General features: G+C 36.0%; 2 protein-coding genes across 2 annotated transcripts in view; one reads left to right on the forward strand and one right to left on the reverse strand.

Moving 5' to 3' along the window:
• LOC101282625 (zinc finger protein 607-like) overlaps positions 1-18,823 on the forward strand; it is a 37,122-nt gene extending 18,299 nt beyond the window's left edge. The window contains exons 3-5 of the mRNA XM_033413822.2: positions 2,967-3,093; positions 4,193-4,288; positions 13,896-18,823. Coding sequence (XP_033269713.2) covers positions 2,967-3,093; positions 4,193-4,288; positions 13,896-14,941 — 1,269 coding nt within the window. The 3' untranslated portion in view covers positions 14,942-18,823. The remainder of the gene's footprint in view (positions 1-2,966; positions 3,094-4,192; positions 4,289-13,895) is intronic.
• LOC105748805 (40S ribosomal protein S20-like) lies at positions 1,398-1,819 on the reverse strand. The gene has a single exon (XM_033413820.2). The coding sequence runs from the start codon at positions 1,797-1,799 to the stop codon at positions 1,428-1,430; it is 372 nt and encodes a 123-aa protein (XP_033269711.1). The 5' UTR covers positions 1,800-1,819; the 3' UTR covers positions 1,398-1,427.
• Positions 18,824-22,447: the final 3,624 nt, after the last annotated feature.

The raw sequence follows: 22,447 nt of genomic DNA on the forward strand, positions 1-22,447 counted from the left end.
GTTTCCTAACAGAAAGTTCCCTCAAATAACCTGTTTCCTAGCTATTGTTCCAGAGAAATATGTGGCCAAATTACCTGGCACTGTCTCCGTATGGCCCATTCAAAACTAACTAGTGTTCATGTAATTATTGTCCAAACTTTTCAATATATTTTAAGTGCCCATTCTTCAATTAAGGGCAGTGATGGAACAGTGGGGTAAGTTCTTTGAAGTAGAAATTTATGCTATGCAGGTCAGATCTGTAGTTTGGAGATGGAGACAATGGTTCTGTTTAACTATCCATGGTAAGACTTTGAAGTTTTCCACAGATCCGAGATTTCCAGGTAGATGAGGTGGAATTTATCATTGAATGACCTGAATCTTAATATGGTATGAAATTCCTGCTTTGTATGGATGAGTAGTATATGATTGGGGCTTTGAACATGGAGGTCATGGATTTGGTAGGAAAGCCATGAGACATAAACACTAAGGCTATTTTGTTGTTGAATGAGACATGCTAAGTTTGTGTAACATCTATATAATTGACCAGCCTTCTTCAGTATCATTTAAATCAATGAATTATCTTTTAGTGCATAATGAGTTACTCTGAAACATAGCATCTTAAAGCAGCAACCGTTTATCTCACAGTTTCAGTGAGTTAGATATCTGGATGTTGCTTAGCTTGGCTCTCCTGCTCTGTGTCTCTTACAGGGTTATAATGTGTTGGTCAGGGTTTGCAGTCATTTTAAAGCTCAACTTTGAGTGGATCTGCATCCGAACTCATTGAAGTGGTTGTTGACTTGATCCAGTTCTTCATGGCTGTTGCATTGAGGGCCTCACTTCCTCAGTAGCTGTTGGCTGGCGACTGCTCTTCGTTTATTGTTTTTTTGTTTTGTTTTGTTGTTTTTTGTCTATAAAATTTATTAACAAAGTTTCAAAAACATTTTGAAATTTTTCAAATTTAAAAGGAGTTATGACAAACTGGCAGAGCCAGGGCTGGAATTTAAGATCTATTTTCCCTGAGTTACTTGCCCTCTAGTACCTTAGGTTCTTAACCATGGCTGTACACATTAGAATCACCCCAGAAACTTTTGATAGTACCCCATATCAATTAAATCGGATTTTCCAGAGTAGAACCCAGACACATGTTCCCTGGAAAAGCTCCAATAGGCAGCCAGAACTGTATATATTCATCATCAACACAAGGTCTCACATGTTATTTAGCTAATACATTTCAGTTTTCAAATAATGTCAAGTGTAAACTAATTTAGTGGCCCCTGGAAAATATAATGAAAAAGAGTAAAACATAGGCTACCCATCTAATTTTAATTATTCTACTTAAAAGGTGGAATGAATTCCATAGCACAACTCTATTCCCAAGACCTGTCAGTATTATGAATAAAAGTCAACAATATTTAACAACTGATTATCAATTTATTAAAAATGTTGATTTAAGCATCTGCAATGGTGACTTCAGCCTCGACTCCTGGCTCAATACTGATGGAAGTGATCTGCTTGACAATCTCAGAAGGACTGTGCAGGTCAGTGAGTCGCTTGTGGATCCTCATCTGGAAACGATCCCAAATATTAGAACCTTCACCACAAGGAGTTTTCCTTGTAGTTATTCTCAGAGTCTTGGTAGGCATCCGAACCGGTCCTTTCACTTTGAGATTCTTTTCCTTCGCGCCTCTGCTCAGATCAGCACATACCTTCTTCAAAGGCTTCACGTTGCGGCTGGTGAGGGTGATTCTAATCCAGTGAATCGCCACCTCGGGCTCCACGGGAGTCTTCCCGGTATCTTGACGCGCAGGCTCAGCGGCCATGGCTCACCGGCCCAGCCGCTCTGCGGCACGTGGGATCCTCCCGGACCGGGGCACGAACCCACGTCCCCTGCATCGGCAGGCGGACTCCCAACTACTGCGCCACCAGGGAAGCCCCTTTCCCGGTATCTTTAAAAGCCATAGCTGCGGTGCGGCTTCCTGACCAACTTGTTCCTCCGCGAGAGCGAACGGCAGTGAATCAGGAGCAGGAGTGGGTGGCCCGAGGCTCCGCTACAGCGGCGACCGCGTCTTCCTCCCAAAGAGGTTTATTATGTGGGGCTTTCCTTAGGGCAGCTCACACGTGGTAGCTGGCTTCATCAGAGTGACCAAGTGAGACAGCAAGAGAGAATAAGCAATGTGGAAATCATAGTTTTTTATAAGCTAATGTTGGATGTGACATTCCATCACTTTTCTATATTCTATTTGTTGGAAATAATTCTCTCTCACTGGGTTCAGACCACATTCAAAGGGAGAGGATTACATTAGGACATAAATACCAGGAAATGGAGATCACTGGTAATCAATGAGGTTACCTACTACACTCAGAATAAGGAAAGTGTTCAGTGAGAAATGGTAGATGGCAACAAAAATGCATATCATTATATGTAGTTGGTGAAAATAGAACCTTACAATTGTGGAAAACCTTCCAAATGTGCATCTAATTGTATAAATTATTAAATCTGATTTATTTATAAAATACAATGTCATATGCCAAAATAATAAATGGATTTATTGAATCAAGCAAAAATGCTTATGGCAAGATCTAACATAATAGTACTTGATACTTGAAGAAAATCGTATTAATTTTATGCAACCCAGTTTTTAAAATTTGGAGAAATATTTATTTATTGAGAATTTTTGAGGCAGATACCATTTGGACATTATTCTTGTATATACGCTTTTTAATTTAGGAGGGAAACATTATTTTGTCCATTTCCAAATGGTTCAGATATTTAGAAGTATCCCAGAATACGGAAGACATTTGACCTGTGTTGGCAGGCTTCTTAAAAAATATGTATACCTTGTGCTTAAGTCTCCTTCCACATCATAGATTGCCAGCCTACATACTTTCATTTTCTCTTTTCCTATGGAGAAGTCCATCAACTCCTGCTTCTGCTTTCAAAGTATTTTCTTTAATTTGCCCAGTGATACATGTGTTTACTGTTTCAGGGATCACTGACATTCAGTGATGTGGCCATAGGCTTCTCTCAGCAGGAGTGGGAATGTCTTGACCTCGTTCAGAAGACTTTGTACCGGGATGTGATGATGGAGAACTATGGTAACTTGGTCTCACTGGGTATGTTCATCCGCTTCAAATAATTTAGATTAATTTAGAATCTGCTCTATAGGCTGTGTATTTTTTTCTACTGTAATTTTCAGGGCTGCCTTTCAAGAAACTAGTTAAATTTGTTTTTCCTCTTCCCAAAAACGTGGTCTGAGCTTTGTCAGGTGAGAAATGGCAGCTCCATTAAACACTTTTATCTTCCCTATCCTTCAACCATATTCACATCTCCATGTGTTCTTTTTTTATATTTGCATCTCTTCCATAATGACCAAGCAGCTAAATTAGGTATTTGTGGCATATACTGTATAACCATGGTCAAAGGATCCAAGTTTTTTATTCATTTGTGCTCCAGATTGCTCTAATACTCCATTTTAAGATCTGAAACAGTTTCAGGGATATCAGCTTGACAGAGGGTCCTAAATTGCTCTCGGTATCAAAAGAGCCTCTACAGTTTATATGGTGATGGATTGCATAATTGGGATTTATTTAAAACTGTTCCAAAAGCAGTTCATTTCTTAAAACAAAGTTCATCTGATTTGTGGTTGAAAGTTGTAATACATGAAAATTACATTCAAAATGGAATGAATATCTTATAGCTCTCTTTTCTTGTATCCTCTAGTGACATTAGAGCATAAGAATAATGTTAATAGCTAACATTTTGATTACTGTGTAGTAGTCATTATTCTAAGCACATTATGTGATTTAACTGATTAAAATAACTGAGAGTATTAACTGATTTAATTCCCCCAACAGTACTATTATTATCCCCATTTTATAAATGAGAATACTGAGGTATAGTGGGTTTAAGTGAATTATTCGAGGTTATACCCAGCTGGAAGGTAGCAAAGGCAGGAATTGATCCCAGGCTTCAAACTATGTTTTTAACCACATTATGTTTGCTCTCTAGAGTTAGAGGACATATGAGTTTGAATTTTAAATACAGCAAAACAACAACTTTGCCTTACCTAACTGACTCTTATCCTTTAATTTTCTCGTTCTTCTCTAAAATAGTCAATATCATTATGATCTTTTATTATCATAATTATAATTTTACCTTGACTAGTTACAATTTATTTCTGCAACCTGTGGCATTCTGTTTTCTTTAAAGCAGGCCATTCCATTTCTAAGCCAAATGTAATTACCTTACTGGAGCAAGGAAAAGAACCCTGGATGTTTATGAGAGAAAAAACAAGAAGTTGGTGTACAGGTACGTAAGAGCAGGTCAGGCAGAAGTCATTTGTGCAAGTGATAGCCCAGGTGGTAAATACACTTGGTAAACACATCCTTGAAACATTAATTGGAAAGCTCCCTTCTCAGTGAAGGAGAGTCTTGTAATGTGAAGAGGAAGTATCTCAACTTCATCTTAAGCTCATTAATCATTCACCATGTTATTTTTCTCATATTCCCCTCCCAATTTCATGCTAGTCCCTTTCCTTCCATGGTGTAGCCATTTACCTGTATTTTGGACCAGATTCTTTCCAGATCCTCTTTTTCAATGTGACTCTTGTCTAAAAATACATTCATTCCTATACCTGGAAAATATTTGAATAGTCTGAGCTGGCACTGTGCTTGGCATAATCAACCCAGTAATACTGAATAGGGCAGATAATGTTCTTGCAGTAATGGAGATTATACCATGTTAAGGAAGAAATTAACATGAAATAAATAGATAAATAATATAAGGTAGTGAAATATGTTATAAAGGACACTAACAAAGAACACAGCAAATTTAGGTAAGGTAGCATGATCAAGAACCCTTTCCTAACGTTTGTGCAGAGACAGGAAGTAAGGTCACAGGCTTTTTGACTGTATGAGAAAGCACAACCAAGGAGAGTGAACCACACATGCAAAGGCCCTCAAGGGGGATGAGGTTTGCGTGTTTGAGTAGTAGCATCTAGATCAGTTAGTGAATGGTGACTAACAGGACATGAAGCTAGTATGTTAGGAAGGAAAAGATCCTATTAGATTTTGTGGATCCTTATGAAGAATTAGTAGAATTGTTTTCTAAGAGTAGTTAGGATCCCTAATGTGATTTAGGTTTTTTGTCTTCGTTTTTTAAATATGATTTTCACCTTTTCTTTAATCATAAGACTTACACAGAAGCCTAGATAAAACAACTATAGGTTAAACTGTAATTCATTTTCATATCCTTCTCAAATATTTCTTTATTCTTATTTGTGTTAACATTGATCTGTTGGATTTATTCTCATATTCTTTCTAGGTTCGTATTCTTTCATTATTTTTCATTTATTTGAAATTTACTTGTGAGCTCTATCACCCAATTCTGAGTTTTTCTAATTCTCATTTATGATTTTTCTTATCTAAAAGTTTTTTCTTGTCTTTTAGCATGTTATTGAATAGTATGGTATAGTATTTTTCCTTGTTTTCAGGGCATTTGCTTTAGATGTATATATATATTGTCTCTATAACTGTCATTAACTTTAGTCATATAATTTCTTGTATAGAAGTTGACCTTGGGCCTTTTTGGGGGATGGGGGGTCATTTATATATGAGATTAATTTTCCTCAGTTTTGAGAAAGGAGTCAAGATTCTGGATGCCTTTTCTAAATTTGTGATTTTTAAGGGCTCCCTCTTCTGTTTATTTTATTTTATGGTTTTTTATTTATTTATTTTTTTTGCCGTACGCGGGCCTCTCACTGTTGGGGCCTCTCCCGTTGCGGAGCACAGGCTCTGGATGCGCAGGCTCGGCGGCCATGGCTCACAGGCCCAGCCGCTCCGCGGCATGTGGGATCTTCCTGGACCGGGGCACGAACCCGTGTCCCCTGCATCGGCAGGCGAACTCTCAACCAGCGCCACCAGGGAAGCCCTGTTTATTTTTTTTAAGCATTCAAATTATCATGGCTTGGGGAATGAATGGAACTATTCAGTAGCATAGTTTTTTATAATATTATAATTAAGATGGTATTGATCAGATTTAAATTGTTACAGATTAAGATGTTAATTGTAATTCCCAGGAAAACCGTTAAGAAAATAACTAAAAAATATATAGTAAAAGAAATAATAAAGGAAATCAAATGGCATCCTAGAACATATCTATTTAACACAAAAGAAGGTAATAATTAAGAGATAGAAGGGGAAGAAAGGCTTAAGACACATAGAAAATATGTAACAAATTTTAACCATAAATTCTATCAGTAATTATATTAAAGGTAAATTGAGTGCACACTCCATTTAAATGACCAATGTAGGCAGAATGGTTTAAAAATAAAAAACATGATGCAACTGTAAGAAATACATTTTAGAGTCAGAAACACAAATAGGTTAAAATAAAGGTCCAGCCACATGGGGAAGCAGCTGGTCAGTTTCTTAAAACGTTAAACTTGGAGTTACCATCCAGTCAATAGGGTGCACTCCCTTATAGTCTTTAGATCTTTGCCCAAATATCGTCCTTTTAGTGGGGTTTTGCAGTGAGCCTTTCCCCTGATCCTAGCCATCCTGAGTCTTCTTTCCAATTTCATTTTCTTCTTTAGCAATTTCCATCTTCTGGCATGCCATGTGATTTACTTATTTTTCAAGCTAATGAAGGCCATGCTTTTCTTCTCATCACTTTCCTTCATAGCTAGCTACCTACTCTAGAAAATTGGAAATGTACATCTCACAAAAGCTTGTACATGGTTGCTCACAGCAGCATTGTGTATTAATGGTCAAAAAGTGTAAACAACCCAGATTTCCCACTATAATCAAGATACACAACATTTACAGTACATGAAAGATTTCCATTGTTTCCCTTCCCAATTAATTTCCACGCCCCATGCCCACTCCCATTCAAACTACCACTGATCAACTTTCTGTCAATGTACATTAGATTAGCTTTTTAAAATAATTTTATAAATATGGAATCATACATTATGTATTCTGTTATGTTTTGCTTCCATTGGTCAGTATAATGACTTTGGGGTATGTCTATATTGTTGCGTGTATCACTACTTTGTTCAATTTTTTGTTAAGTAGTATTCTGTTGTATGGATAGACCACAATTTATGTTTCTGTTCACCTACTGATGGACTTTTGTGTTGTTTCCGGTTTGGGACTAGTTATAAGTAGAACTGTTATGAATATTTGTGTACGTGTATTTTTATAGGATGAATACCTAAGAGTGGAATTGTTGAGTAGTAACTACATGTTTAACAATTTTAGAAATTTTGCACTGCTCCATTCCACTTACTCCATTTTCTTTCCAACACTTGGTATTGTCAGTCCTTTAAATTCTAGACATTATAGTTGGTATGTAGTGGTATCTTTTTGCATTTCCATGATGACTAATGATCTTGAGTTTCTTTTATTTACTGATCATTCATATTTTTTGGAGTGTTTATCCAAATCTTTAGCCATTTGAAATCATTATTTTCTTATATTTGAGGGTAACTGTTCTTTATTTTGAAACAAAAGGAAGTCCTTTTGGAACATTAAAAACTTTTTGCCACAGTGTGACTTACCTATTAATTTTATTAACAATATCTTACAAGGAGTTTTTAAATTGTTATGAATTCCAATTTATCAAATTTCTCTTTAATGATTTTTTTGGTGTATACTATCCAAGAAATCTTTGCCTACCCCAAGGTGGCAAAGATTTTTCCCTGCTTTTGCTTGACTTTTTATAATTTTTGCTTTTATGTTTAGTTCTATTATATATCCATTTTGAGTTAATTTTTTATTACGGTGTGAGTAGGGTTCAGGACTCATGTTTTCCCTATGGATACCCAGTTATTCCAGCACCATTTAAAAAAAAAAAGAATTTCCTTTCCCCTTTGGATTGCTTTGGCGCCTTTGTCAGAAGTGAAATCACTGTATGTATCTGTATCTGTTTCTGGTCTCTACTATGTTTTTCATGTTGGCATAGAAAGTGGAAGTCTTAAAAAAAAGGAAAGTCTTGTAGGTTTTTTCATTTGTGACCTTTGTTGAATTGAGGTAGTTTTCTTTTGTTCCTAGTTTGCTGATTTTTTTTTTTAAAACTATGAATGGGTGTTCAAGTTTGTCAAATGCTTTATCTGAATCTATTAAAATGATTTTTTTCAAAACTTTGCATTTCTTGTCCCTTCGTAATCTTCCTCCTCTGTCTTCCTCCAACTTCCTTAGGTATGCAATGATCTACTTTCTACTTCTATCACAATAGAGTTGATTGCATTTTCTGTAGTTTTATACAAACAGAATGATAGTGTGAAGTTTTTCATCTTCCTTCAGTCAGCGTAATTAGGTTGAAGTTCATCCATGTTGTTATGTGTGGTTTACTCAGTACTATACCAGTATTTGCTTATACCACAATTTGTTTATTCATTATCTGCTGAAGGACATTTTTGGTCTTTAGCAATAACAAATTAAGATGCTGTAGACATTTGTTTATAAGTCTTTGAATGAATATATGCTTTCACTTCTTTTGGCCAAATACTGAGCAGTTGAATGCCTGGATTGTATGGTTAAATTTGTAAGATTTTAAATTTAGATTTAGATAAATAAGATTATAAATTTAAATTTGTAAGAAACTATTTTACAGTGTTTCTATACCATTTCACATTTCCACCAGCTGTAAGAGAGATCTGGATCCTCCATATCTTATGAACAATTGGTATGGTCAATCTTTTTAATTCTGGCCTTTCAAGTAAGTATATAGTGTCATTTTGTTGTGGTTTTAATCTGTTTCTCCATAATAACTAATGATGTTGAGGATCTTATTTGCTGTCTTCTTTAGTGCAGTATCTTTTAAAATCTTTTGTCTGTTTTATCAGGTTGTTTGTTTTCTTATTGAACTTGTAAGTTATTTTTCATATTCTACATTAAAAGATATCCTTTTTGAATATTCTCTTGTTTACTGTGATTTTTCCTTTCATTCTTGTAGCAGCGTGTTTGGGAGAACAGAAGTTTTGAACTTTGACACAATCAAGTTTATCCATTTATTCTTTATGAATCTTGGTTTTTGGTGTTGTATCTAAGAATTCTTTGCCTAGCCCAAGGTCACACATTTTTTCCTGTTTTCTTCCAAAAGTTTTACAGTTTTATGTTTTACATTCAGGTCTGTGATCCATTTTTTAGTTCATTTTTGTTTATCAAAGTATGGATTCTTTTTTGGCATATGGATATCCCAATTGTTCCTGCATCATTTCTTGAAAAGACTATCCTTTCTTCACTCTATTGCCTTTGAAATGATGAAAGTAAGTTTTTCATATATGTATGGATCTATTTCTGATCATCTGTTCCATTAATTGACATGTCTTGACACATAAATTTCCTGATTAGTGTATCTTCATAAGTCTTATAATTAAGTAGTGTTATTTAGTCCTTGTACTGTGTTCTTTTCAAAGTTGTTTTGACTATTCTAGATCCTTTGCATTTCCCTATAAATTTTAGGATCAGCTTGTCAATTTCATCATAGACCACAAAAAAGTCTGCTGGGATTTTTATTGGAATTACATTGAATCTATAAATCAATTCAGCAATAATTATTGACAGCTTAACAGTATCAAGTTTTACATTCCATAAACATGATATGTCTCTCCATTTATTTATACCTTTAACTTTTCTCAGCAGTGTTTTATAGTTTATAGTGTACAGGTCTTACATATCTTTTGTGAGATATATCCCTCACTATGTCCTATTTTTGATACTACTTTAAATTGTATTTTTAAAAATTGAATTCCTGAGTGTTCGCTCATATTTACATATTGGTTGTATATACTTCAGCCTTGCTAAACTATTTTAGCTTGCTTTAGTTTAGCCTTGCTAAACTATTACTATTTTCTAGTAACTGTTTTATAGTTTACATTTGACTTTCTACACATATGATTAAGTAATCTATGATTAAGGACATTTTTGTTTCTTAAATTTTCTCCTGCATGCCTTTATTTATTTTTTGATTTATTGCACTGCCTGGAACCTCTAGTCCAATGTTGAGTAGAAGTGGTGAGGGCATAACTTTTTATTGTTCTGATCATATGTGGTAGGCATAATTCTCTCACCGTTGGATATGGTGTTAGCTGTGGGTTTTTTGCAGATGATCTTTATTAGGATAAGTTCTTTTTATGAGGGATGGATGTGGCTTTTATTAAATGCTTTTTTTAAAAAAAAATTTAGACATGATCCATATGGGTTTTATAAATTTTATTGTGTTAATATAATAAATTATATTGATGAAATTTTCAAATATTAAACCAATCTTGTATTCCTGAGATTGATCATCACTACGGTCTGAATGTTTCTACCCCCCAGTATTATACTGAAATCCGAACCCCCAAAGATGATGGCCTTAAGAGGGAAAGCCTTTGGGAGATGCTTAGGTCATGAAGGTGGAGCACTCATGAGTGGAATTAGTGTTCTTATTAAGAGTTACCACAGAGATTCCTCACCCCTTACACCATATGAGGATGCACTGAGAAGGCACTGGCTATGAAACAGGAAGAAGGCCTTCACCAGAATATGACCATACTGGTCCCTTGATCTTGGACTTCTCCGCCTCTGGAACTGTGAGAAATAAATTTCTGTTGTTTATAAGCTACCCAGTCTTTATTTTTTGTTATAGTAGCCCAAAAGGACTAAGACAGGCATTACGTATTACCTTTTTTATATATTGATGGATTCTGTTAGTTAAGATAGTGTTTAGTATTTTGCATATATGTTTACAAGGTTTTATAGTATGTAATTTTCACTTCTTATACTGTTTTTCTCCTGTTTGGTATCAGAGTAACTAGCTGCATAGACTAATTCACTCCTCAATTTTCTGGAATAGTTTTGTTTAGAACTGGTAGTACTTCTTCACTAGGTATTTGAAACAGTTCACCAGTGAAACTGCCTGTGCTGGGAATTTTCTTTGTGGGAAGGTTTTCAAATTGTTTACTAGGTATAGTGTTGCCACACTGATTCATATCCTTCTCATGCATGTGCTGTTGTTGGTAAGAGTGAATGTTGTACTGATCTATACCCAAATACCAAATTAGGAAATCTTCTCTGGCTGTTTTTGTCCCAGCATTCCCCCCCTTTGCTTTCCAGTTTGGCAGTGCTCCCTCTCATTGTTCTTATAGCCAGAAACATTGTGGAGTTTCTATTGGAATTTTTGTAGCCCATGCTTACCCCACAATAACTGGGATCTGCCCTTGAAGCAAGGACGAGAGTGAGTTAAGCAAGAAACTCAGCTCAGTCTGGATTGCTTTGTATAGTCTGACTCCTTTCCAAAGCCCTCCTGCTTTTATTTACAGCCCTTATGTAGTTAATTTTTGTATTTTGTCAAGTGTTAATAGTTGAAATCAGAGAGGGGGCAGGCTGTAGGAACTTCATGCTACCATACTGGAACTAGAACTTCTTCAATTAAGGAGTTATTTAATGATGAGAAATAATTTTTTTCTCTTGTATCATTGCTGATTTCATTGCTTTTTATTGCATGGTTTATTATCTGTCACAATCATTTTTATGCTACTGTCTTTTTAGTTTTGGCCAGTCAAAACTCTCCAAGCCTTTGAATTCTTCCTCTCTTTTTGGCATAAGATTTCTAGGGTTATGCCTGCTGGCTTCCTAAATTTTCCCTTTGTCCAGTTACGCTGTATCCATATTTTAGATCTAGATATTGAGAAATTACAATATAGGTGTTGAAGTATGCTTATGACACTTCTTCTTAATTTTTTCCTGGCAGCTGTTTTTCTGTTTATTCTGTAGCATCTGGTTGATTTAGGCTTTCTCTTCTGTGTTCAATTTTAATAAATTTTCCTAGAAAGTTATTCATACTTTCAAAAGTATTCACATAGTACCCTTGTAATTTAAATTAATTCCTCTGTGGTTCTTTTTTTTTTTTTTTTTTTTTATTATTTATTTATTTATTTTTGGCTGTGTCAGGTCTTAGTTGTGGCATGTAGGATCTTCTGTTGCGGCACACAGGTTCTTTGTTGAGGCATGCAGTGTTCTCTCTAGTTGTGACATGCAGGCTCCAGAGCACATGGGCTCAGTAGTTGTGGCACATGGGCCCAAGGGTGCGTGGGCTCTGTAGTTGTGGTGCACAGGCTCCACAGTGTGTGGGCTGCATAGTTGCAGCACATGGTCTCTCTAGTTGTGGCACGTGGGCTCAGTAGTTGCAGCACGTGGGCTTAGTTGCTCCACAGCACATGGGATCTCAGTTACCCGACAAGGGATCGAACCCGCATCCCCTGCATTGGAAGGCAGATTCTTAACCACTGGACCACCAGGGAAGTCCCCCTCTGTGGTTCTTGTTTTCCTCTTTTCTTATTTTTGTTTTTAACTGTCTTTAATTTGTTTATCTAATATTTCTTATAATGATTTTTTTAAAGCACCAGCTCTTTATTTGTTAATGTTACTGTTTTCTAACTCATTATGTTCTCCTTTTATCTTTATTTTTATGCCTTCCTCTATTTTGTTGTTTATTTTCTACATATTAGGCTTTGATTCTCAACTCACCTTTTTTTTTGGTGGTACGTGGGCCTCTCACTGCTGCGGCCTCTCCCGCTGCGGAGCACAGGCTCCAGACGCGCAGGCCCAGCCGCCCCGTGGCACGTGGGATCCTCCGGGACCGGGGCACGAACCCACACCCCCCGCATTGGCAGGCAGACCCCAACCACTGCGCCACCAGGGAAGCCCTCAACTCACCTTTTTTATAGAGATAATTATTTTAAGTTTTGAGTTCTCTGCATGGTGAAATTGAATGCCCAAAATTCTGATATGTGCTTATTTTCTGTGTAGTCCATTTACTAGAACTCTTTTATTTCAGTTTTTTCTTTCCATAGTGATCTAGCATTTTTGGAGAGGGCATTTCCATTTCCAGATGAAAGGGTTTTTGGTTTTCTAATATTTATTAATTTCTATTGTTACTCAATTTTGAAGATTGTTGTTAATATTATTTCAACTTTTTGTACACATACCATACTCTAGTTACAAGAAGATTTTTTTTGCCCTCAACTCATAGCTCCCTCATTAAACGCTTTGGATTTTGCTCACGGTACTTCATACAGATTTTTATCATTCAGCCCACAACTGCCAATTCTTTTTAATATAATTTTTGGCATTCTTCTAGACTTTTCTATATAATTCAAGTTCCCTCTTTTGCCCAAAGTCCCTAAATGTTCAAAATACCATACAACTGGTATACCTGGTATATGTCAGAGAATTGATGGACATACTTTTCTGGGGATGACCAGAATGGTTGGCCTTGGTTAAAAGGGAAAGCTAGAGAGGACCTGAGAAAAGATATGAAGGAATGAAACAGGTTGAACATATGTAAGGATCATAAATAATAAAGTGTCAGGGGAGGAATAACTAAGTAAAGACTCTCAATATCTTAATGTGTTATGAAGAACAAATAAAAGCACACATGGCTATGCATAGGAGGGAAAGAGTCACAGTGGCAGAAATGTGTATTTTTAGGGGAATTGTAATTGAAGAATGATCAGGTATAATTGCTTTTTTAAATTTTATATGTGTATATATTTATATTTTAGATGGAAGTGGTATTTAGAGCTGGCTGATACTGGCTCTCTAGGGACAAGATTTTACTTATCATCCCTAAGTCCAGGTTCAGTTACATTACACTGATAGCTTGGAATTGCCTGTGGTGGGAGTATTTACACCATAGACATTGGCAAACACTACAAATCAGGGCTGGATGTGTTCTGTGCGTGTCTTTGTCTACCAGTGCTCTACTGCATAAATTTACTTTTTCTGAGCCCTCCTTTTAAATTTTCAAGTTTTATAACTTTATTTTAGAGTTCTTTAAACCATCTCTAATGGGTGAAATTTTCAGTTTTCTCTTAATTCTATAAAATGTTTTGTGGTCAAAGAAACTTTATTTTTCCTATTTGTCGTAGATTTGGACTCAAGATACGAAATAATCAGCAATGGAAAAACATACATTTATACAAAACGTTCATCTCTTACTCTACATCACAGAATTGATAATGGAGAGAAACCATATGAATGTAAGGAATGTGGGAAGGCCTTTAGTCATCATACAGACCTAAGAGTACATCAAATAATTCATACTGGTGAGAAACCATATGAATGTAAGGAATGTGGCAAGGCGTTTAGTCGTCATACAGACCTAAGAGTACATCAAATAATTCATACTGGTGAGAAACCATATGAATGTAGGGAATGTGGCAAGGCCTTTAGTCGTCTTACAGACTTTAAAGTAGATAAGAGAATTCATACTGGTGAGAAACCCTATGAATGTGAAGAATGTGGGAAGGCCTTTAGTCGTGCCTCAAACCTTGCTCAACATGGAAGAGTTCATACTGGTGAGAAATCCTATGGATGTAAGGAATGTGGGAAGGCCTTTAGTGACGTTGGAACACTTAGAATACATCAGAGAATTCATACTGGTGAGAAGCCCTATGAATGTAAGGAATGTGGGAAGGCCTTTAGTCAAGCCTCAAACCTTATACAACATGACAGGATTCATACTGGTGAAAAACCCTATGAATGTAAAGATTGTGGGAAGGCTTTTAGTCATGCTTCACATCTTGTTAGACATGAGAGAATTCATACTGGTGAGAAACCCTATGAATGTAAGGAGTGTGGAAAGACTTTTAGGAGTAGCCATCAACTTACTATACACCACAGATTTCATACTGGTGAGAAACCCTATGAATGTAAGGCATGTGGGAAGGCGTTTAGTGTGTATGGATGCCTTACTCGACATCAGAGTATTCACAGTGGTGAGAAACCTTTTGAGTGTAACAAATGCGGGAAGTCCTTTAGGCTCAGTTCAAGCCTTAAAGTACATCAGAGTATTCACACTGGTGAAAAACCCTTTGGATGCCACAAATGCGGGAAGTCCTTTAGACTTAGTTCAATGCTTAAGGTACATCACAGAATTCATACTGGAGAGAGACTTTATGGGATATATGTATAGTAGACAGTGGAATTATACCACTTGAGAAACAATTTAAATGAAGAGAATATGAGAAGGATTTTACATGGTTCAGTTCTTATAAAGCATCAAATAATTTAGGCTGGCAGGAACTCCTTGGAATTTAAACAATGTTTTAAGTTTTTCAGTTATGATCCAAATACTGTTCACCTTCAGAGAATTTATACTGTACTTTATATTAGAAAGTCACTTATGGCATTCCCCCTTTTTCACTATTTACTGAGTGCCCAGGCTCTTTGGCCAAGGTTGCAAGGCAGATAAGTGCCACCAAGAAAAAGACCAGTGCATGATTTGAGGTCATGGAGAATAGTAAAAATACACCCCAGGATCAAGTAGAACAGCGTTTACTTATAGCAAGAGAGGAGATAGGATGCACAAGTTCTAGTTCCTTGCAATGTGTCAGTAACCCATAGCCAGCCGATCAACTCCACATCTGACAACGGCAATACAGTTGCACACAGCCCACTTTGTTCTGCAGTGGCAGGACACAAACTCCTTCCCTGTGGGGTGTGACATCCAGAAAACTGGGGGCATGCCTGAGTGCCACTAACACCCGTGATTAAGCAGAACAAAGGAGTACGCATTAAGTCTGACACAGAGATAGCTATTCATGGCAGTAAGCCCAGCAGAGGCTGTGAAGGTTCTGTATTTTTTGGTAAAGACGTGTACAGCCCCAACAAGGACCATCTTTTTTTCCCACCAGCTTTACTGAAGTATGATTGACAAAGAAAACTAAATTTAAGGCATACAAGTGGTGCTAAAGGGGAATGTTTGGCTATAAATGCTTATATTAAAAAACAAGAGAGGTCTCAAATTAGCAACCTAACTTTACAGCTTAAAGAACTAGAAAAAGAACAAACAACACAAAGCTAGCAGAAGGAGAAATAAAGAATAGAGCAGTGGTATATGAAATAAGAGAACAGAATAACAACAGAGAAAATCTTGAAACCAGAAGTTCTTCAAAAAGATCAACAAAATTGGCAAACCTTTAGCTAAATGAGCTAAGAAAAAAGGGAGGAGACTCAAATTACTAAAATCAAAAGTGAAAGTGGGTAAATTAACTATACTTGAATTTAAAAAAAGTTGTGATACAAAATTAAAAAATAAATTCACACACAAAAAAGTGTAAGTGGGGAGACATTACTACCAATTATACAGAAATAAAGGGATTATGAGAGTACTATGAACAATTGTATGCCAAAAATTGGATAGCCTAGGTGAAATGGACAAATTCCTAGAAACAAAACCATGGAGTTAAACATGAATAAATAGAAAACCTGAATAGCTGGTAACTACTCTATAAGTAGTAAGGAAATTGACTCAGTCACAAAAAAAATCTTCCAATAGGGAGTTCACTGGTGGCCTAGTGGTTAGGATTCCAGGCTTTCACTGCCATGGCCTGGGTTCAATCCCTGGTTGGAGAACTAAGATCCTGCAAGCCATGCAGCATGGCCAAAAAAATACCTCCCAACAAAGAAAAGTCCTGGATCTGGTGGCTTCACTGGTGAATTTAAACAAGTACTAATACTAATCTTTCTCAAACTTTTCAAAAAAGTTGAAGAGGAGGGAATACTTCCTACCTGATTCTTTGAGACCAGCACAACCCTGTTACCAAAGCTACTCAAAAACACTGCAAGAAAGAAAACTACAGAACATTGTCTCTTATGATCATTGATTTTAAAATCCTCAACAGAGTACTAGCAAAAAATTCAGCAGCATATTAAAAGAATTATACAAAATGACCAAATGGGATTTATTACTGAAATGCAAGGATGGTTCATCATATGAAAGTTCATCAGTGTAATATGTCACATCAACAAAATGAAGGAAGAAAACGATCATCTCAATGAATGCAGAAAAAACATTTGACAGAATTCAACACCCTTTTATGATAAAAACACTCAACAAAATAGGAACAGAAGGAAATCATCTCAATCATAACAAAAGCTATATATGAAACTATCTCCACAAAATAAAAGCTATATGAAAGACCCACAGCAAACATAATATTTGATAAACGTCAAGATTTTATCTAATATCAGGAAACAAGACAAGCATGCCTGCTTTCACCACTTCTATTCAATGTAGTACTGGAAGTTCTCAGCAGATCATTTATGCAAGAAAAATAAAGGCATCCAAATTCGAAAGGAAGAAGTAAAATCATCTCTGTTTATAGGTGACATGATGTTATATGTAGAAAACCCTCAGGATTCCATAAGAAAGCTGTTAGATCTAATAAATGAATTCAGCAAAGTTTCAGGATGCAAAGTCAACATGTAAAAATCAATTGCATTTCTATACACTAACAATGAACAATATGAAAAGGAAATTTCAAAAACAAGTCCATTTACAGTAGCATCAAAAAGAATGAAATAGTGGAATTAACCAAGGAAGTAAAAGATTTGTACAATGAAAGCTGCAAAACATTGCTGAAAGAAACTATAGAAGACATAAATAAATGGAAACACATCCCACGTTCATGGATTAGAAGACTTAATGTTATTAAAATGCCAGTACTAATGAAAGCAATCTACAGATTCAATGCAATTCCTATCAAAATCCCAATGATGTTTTTGGCAGAAATACAAAAACCCACTCTAAAATTCATATGGAATCTCAAAGGACTGCCAGTAGCCATAACAATCTTGAACAAATCTGGAGGACTCACACTTCTTGATTTCAAAACTTACTACAAAGCACCAGTAATCAAAACAGTGTGGTACTTGCATAAAGACAGACATATCAACAAATGGAATAGAACAGAGAGCCCACAAGTAATCCCTTATGTATATGGTCAAGTGATTTTTTTTTTTTTTTTTTTTTTTTGCGGTACACGGGCCTCTCACTGTTGTGGCCTCTCCCCTTGTGGAACACAGGCTCCGGACGCGCAGGCTCAGCGGCCATGGCTCATGGGCCCAGCCGCTCCGTGGCGTGTGGGATCCTCCCAGACCGGGGCACGAACCCGTGTCCCCTGCATTGGCAGGCAGACTCTCAACCACTGCGCCACCAGGGGACCCCGAAAAGAGGACTTTTAAAACTCAAATGAGTAAACTTAACTTATTCCAACTGTTGTTTATAAACTAATAAGTTTTATATTGAAATACTTGATTCATGACTAGGTTTTAAAATGAAGCTATGAGATCTCTGATTCTATCTTTATGTAAAAATTAATTCGTAAATGAGCTCTAATTGGCTTAAAGGAAAATAAGTGCTTACAAGTCAAACATTTCTAAATACAACAAATTAAAGTTTGAAAGGATCACATGATCCAGGACTGATTTTTAATGAGTGAAAACACGTTTAAGTTTGTTGGTTTAATTAATACAGACATGTTTTTAAAGTCATCAATATTAAGTATAATACGTTGGATGTACTAGGTTTACTGAAAGTCTGTAAATTCATAATATTTCTGTCACAAAATTTATCAGTAAGAAGCGTTGTTATGATAATATTTACATAAATAATAATAGAGATAAATGGAATAGAAGATTTTAGGTGAACTCTTTAGAAATAAGTATGTTTTAGTTTTTCTAGATTTTTGGTAACAAAACTCTAGAAGATGTAATAGGCATACAGAAAGGGATGCTTTGTGAGGCTTCAGTGTGAGCTCTGCACTTCAGATAAGAGAAGGGAACTCAGCACACCGGGGGAAATGGCACCTGTGTAACTAGTAGATTTTTTGTTTTGTTTTTCTTTGCTTTTATTGACATGAATCATTGTTTACTACTCATTTAAACATTTCTAGAAGGTCCAACTTTTTTGTTTTTTGGCCTCGCCGTGCTGGCATGTGGGATCCTAGTTCCTCAACCAGGAATTGAATCTGCGTGCCCCCCTTACCCCCCATCTCCATCCCCGCAGTGGAAACTCAGAAACTTAACCACTGGATCGCCAGGGAAGTGCCCAATACAACTTTTTTTGATCAAAGAAAATTCCTGTATTTCTAGTAGATGTGGACACATTCACAAGTATCCCTGAAGCTTTGAACCTTGTTGAATTCTTTAAGGAGGGCTGGAGAAAGTTTTCCTCAGCAAACTGCCTAAAATCACCATTGTTAACTGCTTCTGCTTCCAGTCTACAGCTCCACATATCTGATTCTGGCTCCTCAAAAATAAGTAATAGGTTTTCAAAATGATTTAGGAGTATTAGGAATTTCTCTGCTTGAGACATTATCCCTATGGTAGAAGCCTGTTTTGGGAAAAGATCTTGAAATCAACTTAATGTATCTGTCTGTTGTCTTGTTCATTCCATTGCAGTTGAGATAGAAAATGTTATGAAACTTACCCAATATCCCCTTTCAGTCCCAGGTGGTTTTTTCCAATTCCAGAAATTACTGGGGCCCCCGAGTCTCAGATTATCTCGCTGTCAAGGAAGAAATAAATAAATCAACTAGTTCAATGTGATTCTGATGAGATCTAGTTCTTCTGATGTTTAACATGACCTGATGATGTATGCCCATTCCAGAAAAGAGAATCACCATAGATGCAGTAGTTCTGTGAATATCTTGTGGGAGGAGAATATCTATTATTTAATGTTGTTTTTTTTCTTTTATATTTAAACTAGTAAAAGGGTAAAAGAAAAAGAATTGGCATAAAATAAGAAAGGAGTGGGCTTCTCTTTAGCTTTGAGTAGAGTTCTTGAAATCTATATACCCCAGGTGTTCTCTCCTGCAATGATTCCCATTGTAATTGCATTTCAAGACTAGAGCTCCAAAATTATTCTTAAAAAAAATAGTAATTAGTTATAGTAGCACAGCTGAACTCAGAATTTTTATAGTTCTGGTGGAAATTTTAATTAGGAGTCATTAAAAAATTATTTCTCTGGTCATTTTATCTTACCAATCTATCGTAAGAAAGTAGTCCAAAATATGCAGGGAAGTCTTCTGTATAAATATATATTAATATCAGCATTGTTTACAACCACATAATATTGGAAACAACTAAATGCCCCAAAGATTGGGATTGTTAAATAAATAATGAAACACCCCTAATATAATTATTCAGTCATTAAATGTTTGTTAATGTGCTTTTTTTAATGAGAAAGTTTTGTTTGTTTGTTTGTTTTTGTTTGCTTGGGGTTTTTTTGCTATGGTACTAAGGGCCAAAGCAGGAGATACTACATACTAAGTACTTGTGCTTCAAAATGCACACCAAAAAATCCGTAGAACACACATACTAGAAAATTCTGGGAAGATGATATAGTAGAAACATCAGGAATCTGTCTCTCCACGTAGACAACAATTGCACTGCAGAATCTGTCTGGATGTAATGATTTTGGAACTGGAGTCTATTAAAGGCATGCAACTTACAACTGAAGGCTTGGTTAATTTCAGGGATCTGTGCCCTAAAAATGGTTAAGATGGTAAATTTTATATGTGTATTTTATCACAATAAAAAATATCGGAAAAAACATTAAAATATTTATATTGGTTTTTATTGTACAGGTGTATTATGAATGATTAGTCTCTCCCTGTTTTTTATGTCCACATTTTGAGATACAGTATTCCCCGCTTCAGAGTGGTGGCGCTTTCCATGGTCACATGCATTGTGAAATAATAAATGGAAATCTTCAGAAATAGACAATTCATGTCTTAAATTGTGTGCCTTTTGAGTAGCATGATGAAATTTCACACCACCTGCTCTGACCTAGTCTGGATACGAATCATCCCTTTATCCAGCATACCCTGCCTGTTGGACACTTAGTAGCCATCTCAAATCGAGAGTCACCGTATCACAGTGCTTGTGTTCAAGTATTAAGTAACCTTTATTTTACTTAATAATGGCCCCAAAATGCAAGAGTAATAATGCTGGCAGTTCAGATATACCACAAAGTGCTGCTTTCAAGTGAAAAGATTAAAATTCCCCACATAATAAGGAGAGAAATAAAATCATCTTCTGAGGTTGCTAAGATCTATAATAAGGACAAATTTTCCACGCATGAAACTGTGAAGGAGGAAAAAGAAATTCATGCTAGTTTTGTTGTTGTACCTCAAAGACAGAGACTGAACTGAAAGGAAAATGGAGACACAGACGCTGCAGACAAACGTTACAGCAACAGTGCATGATAAGCACTTAGTTAAGATGGAAAAGGCATTAAACTTCTACAATAAAATATTTCGAGAGAGAGAGAAAGACCACATTTACATAACTTTTATTACAGTATATTGTTATAATTGCTCTATTTTATTATGAGTTATTGCTGTTAATCTCTTACTGAGCTTAATTTATAAACTTTATCATAGATATTTATAGAAAAAAACATAGTATATATAGGGTTCAGTACTGTTCATGGTTTCAGGCATCTACTGGGGGTCTTGGAAAATCTCCCCGGAGGATAAGGGGGGACTACTGTAATATTAATTTTTATAATGAAATCACTAAAGAGCAAATATTTCATGTTGCTTCCTTCTTTCTCCTGTATTGTAAGGCCTAAATTTTCATGTGTTGTCTTAATGTATTTGAGCCTCACAGGGTCTCAAACCCCTAATCATTACATACATATATATAGAAAGTACATATTTGTATATGATAATAACTTCTCCAGAAGGATACACACCAAAATCAAATTGTTGTTGACTTTAAGGTGAGCTGATGTATGACTGGGATACATGTAAGGAAATGTTGCTTATCTTTTATTTAAACATTTCTATGCCTTTTGAATTGTTATGCGTTACACATTTCAAATACATAATAGTGGTGACAACTAAAATATGGACATTCTTTGATGACTGACTTTATATTTCCCATTTGCTCAACTTCCTCATGAATCTAAATACATATGGATGTAACCTTGATTCTCCTGATAACACCTTCTTCTTCCCAAATTTTAAGTCTGTGTCCACAATTTATATTACTGTCACATGCCTAAGAAGCGAGATATTTTTCAATGGGATCTCATGACCAGGAATACAAATTAAAGACGTTTCTCCATCCATGGGCTTTTATGTAGTCAAGCCCACCCATGCATAAAACAACAGAGGGCTGAAAAATTTTACTGTAACAAAGTTTCTGGTGGGCATAATATTGTGAAATGTGAAAAAGTATTTATTTTCCTAAGTTTCTAAGATTTCCTACAGTCGGTGACCTTAAAAAGGACCCAAACTCACTCTCTCCTTTTCTACAATGAGAATACATTACACGGTAGAGTCTTACTTTATCCAGCTTATCCCAACCTGGAAACATGGTTTTGCCACTAAACAGTGTAACTTTGTACCTGTTTTGATCTCAGAAGCATCGACTCTAAAATGGAAATATAGTAAGCACCTGTGATTTCAGGTGTAATGGGAATTTTAGGAAAGATACATACACCCCAACATGCATACACACACAAATACATACACAAACATACAGCATGGTTAGATCATAAACCCAAGTTCAGGTGCTCACCTGTCAAGTGCTCCATAACCCTGGTGGGGGAGGGGGTCACATCACTGACTCAACAGGGTGAACCCTCACACACAGGCCTGAGCCCTCGGAAAATAAGAGCTCCGCC

Source organism: Orcinus orca, chromosome 20 (assembly GCF_937001465.1).
Source record: "Orcinus orca chromosome 20, mOrcOrc1.1, whole genome shotgun sequence".
NCBI lineage: Eukaryota > Metazoa > Chordata > Mammalia > Artiodactyla > Delphinidae > Orcinus > Orcinus orca.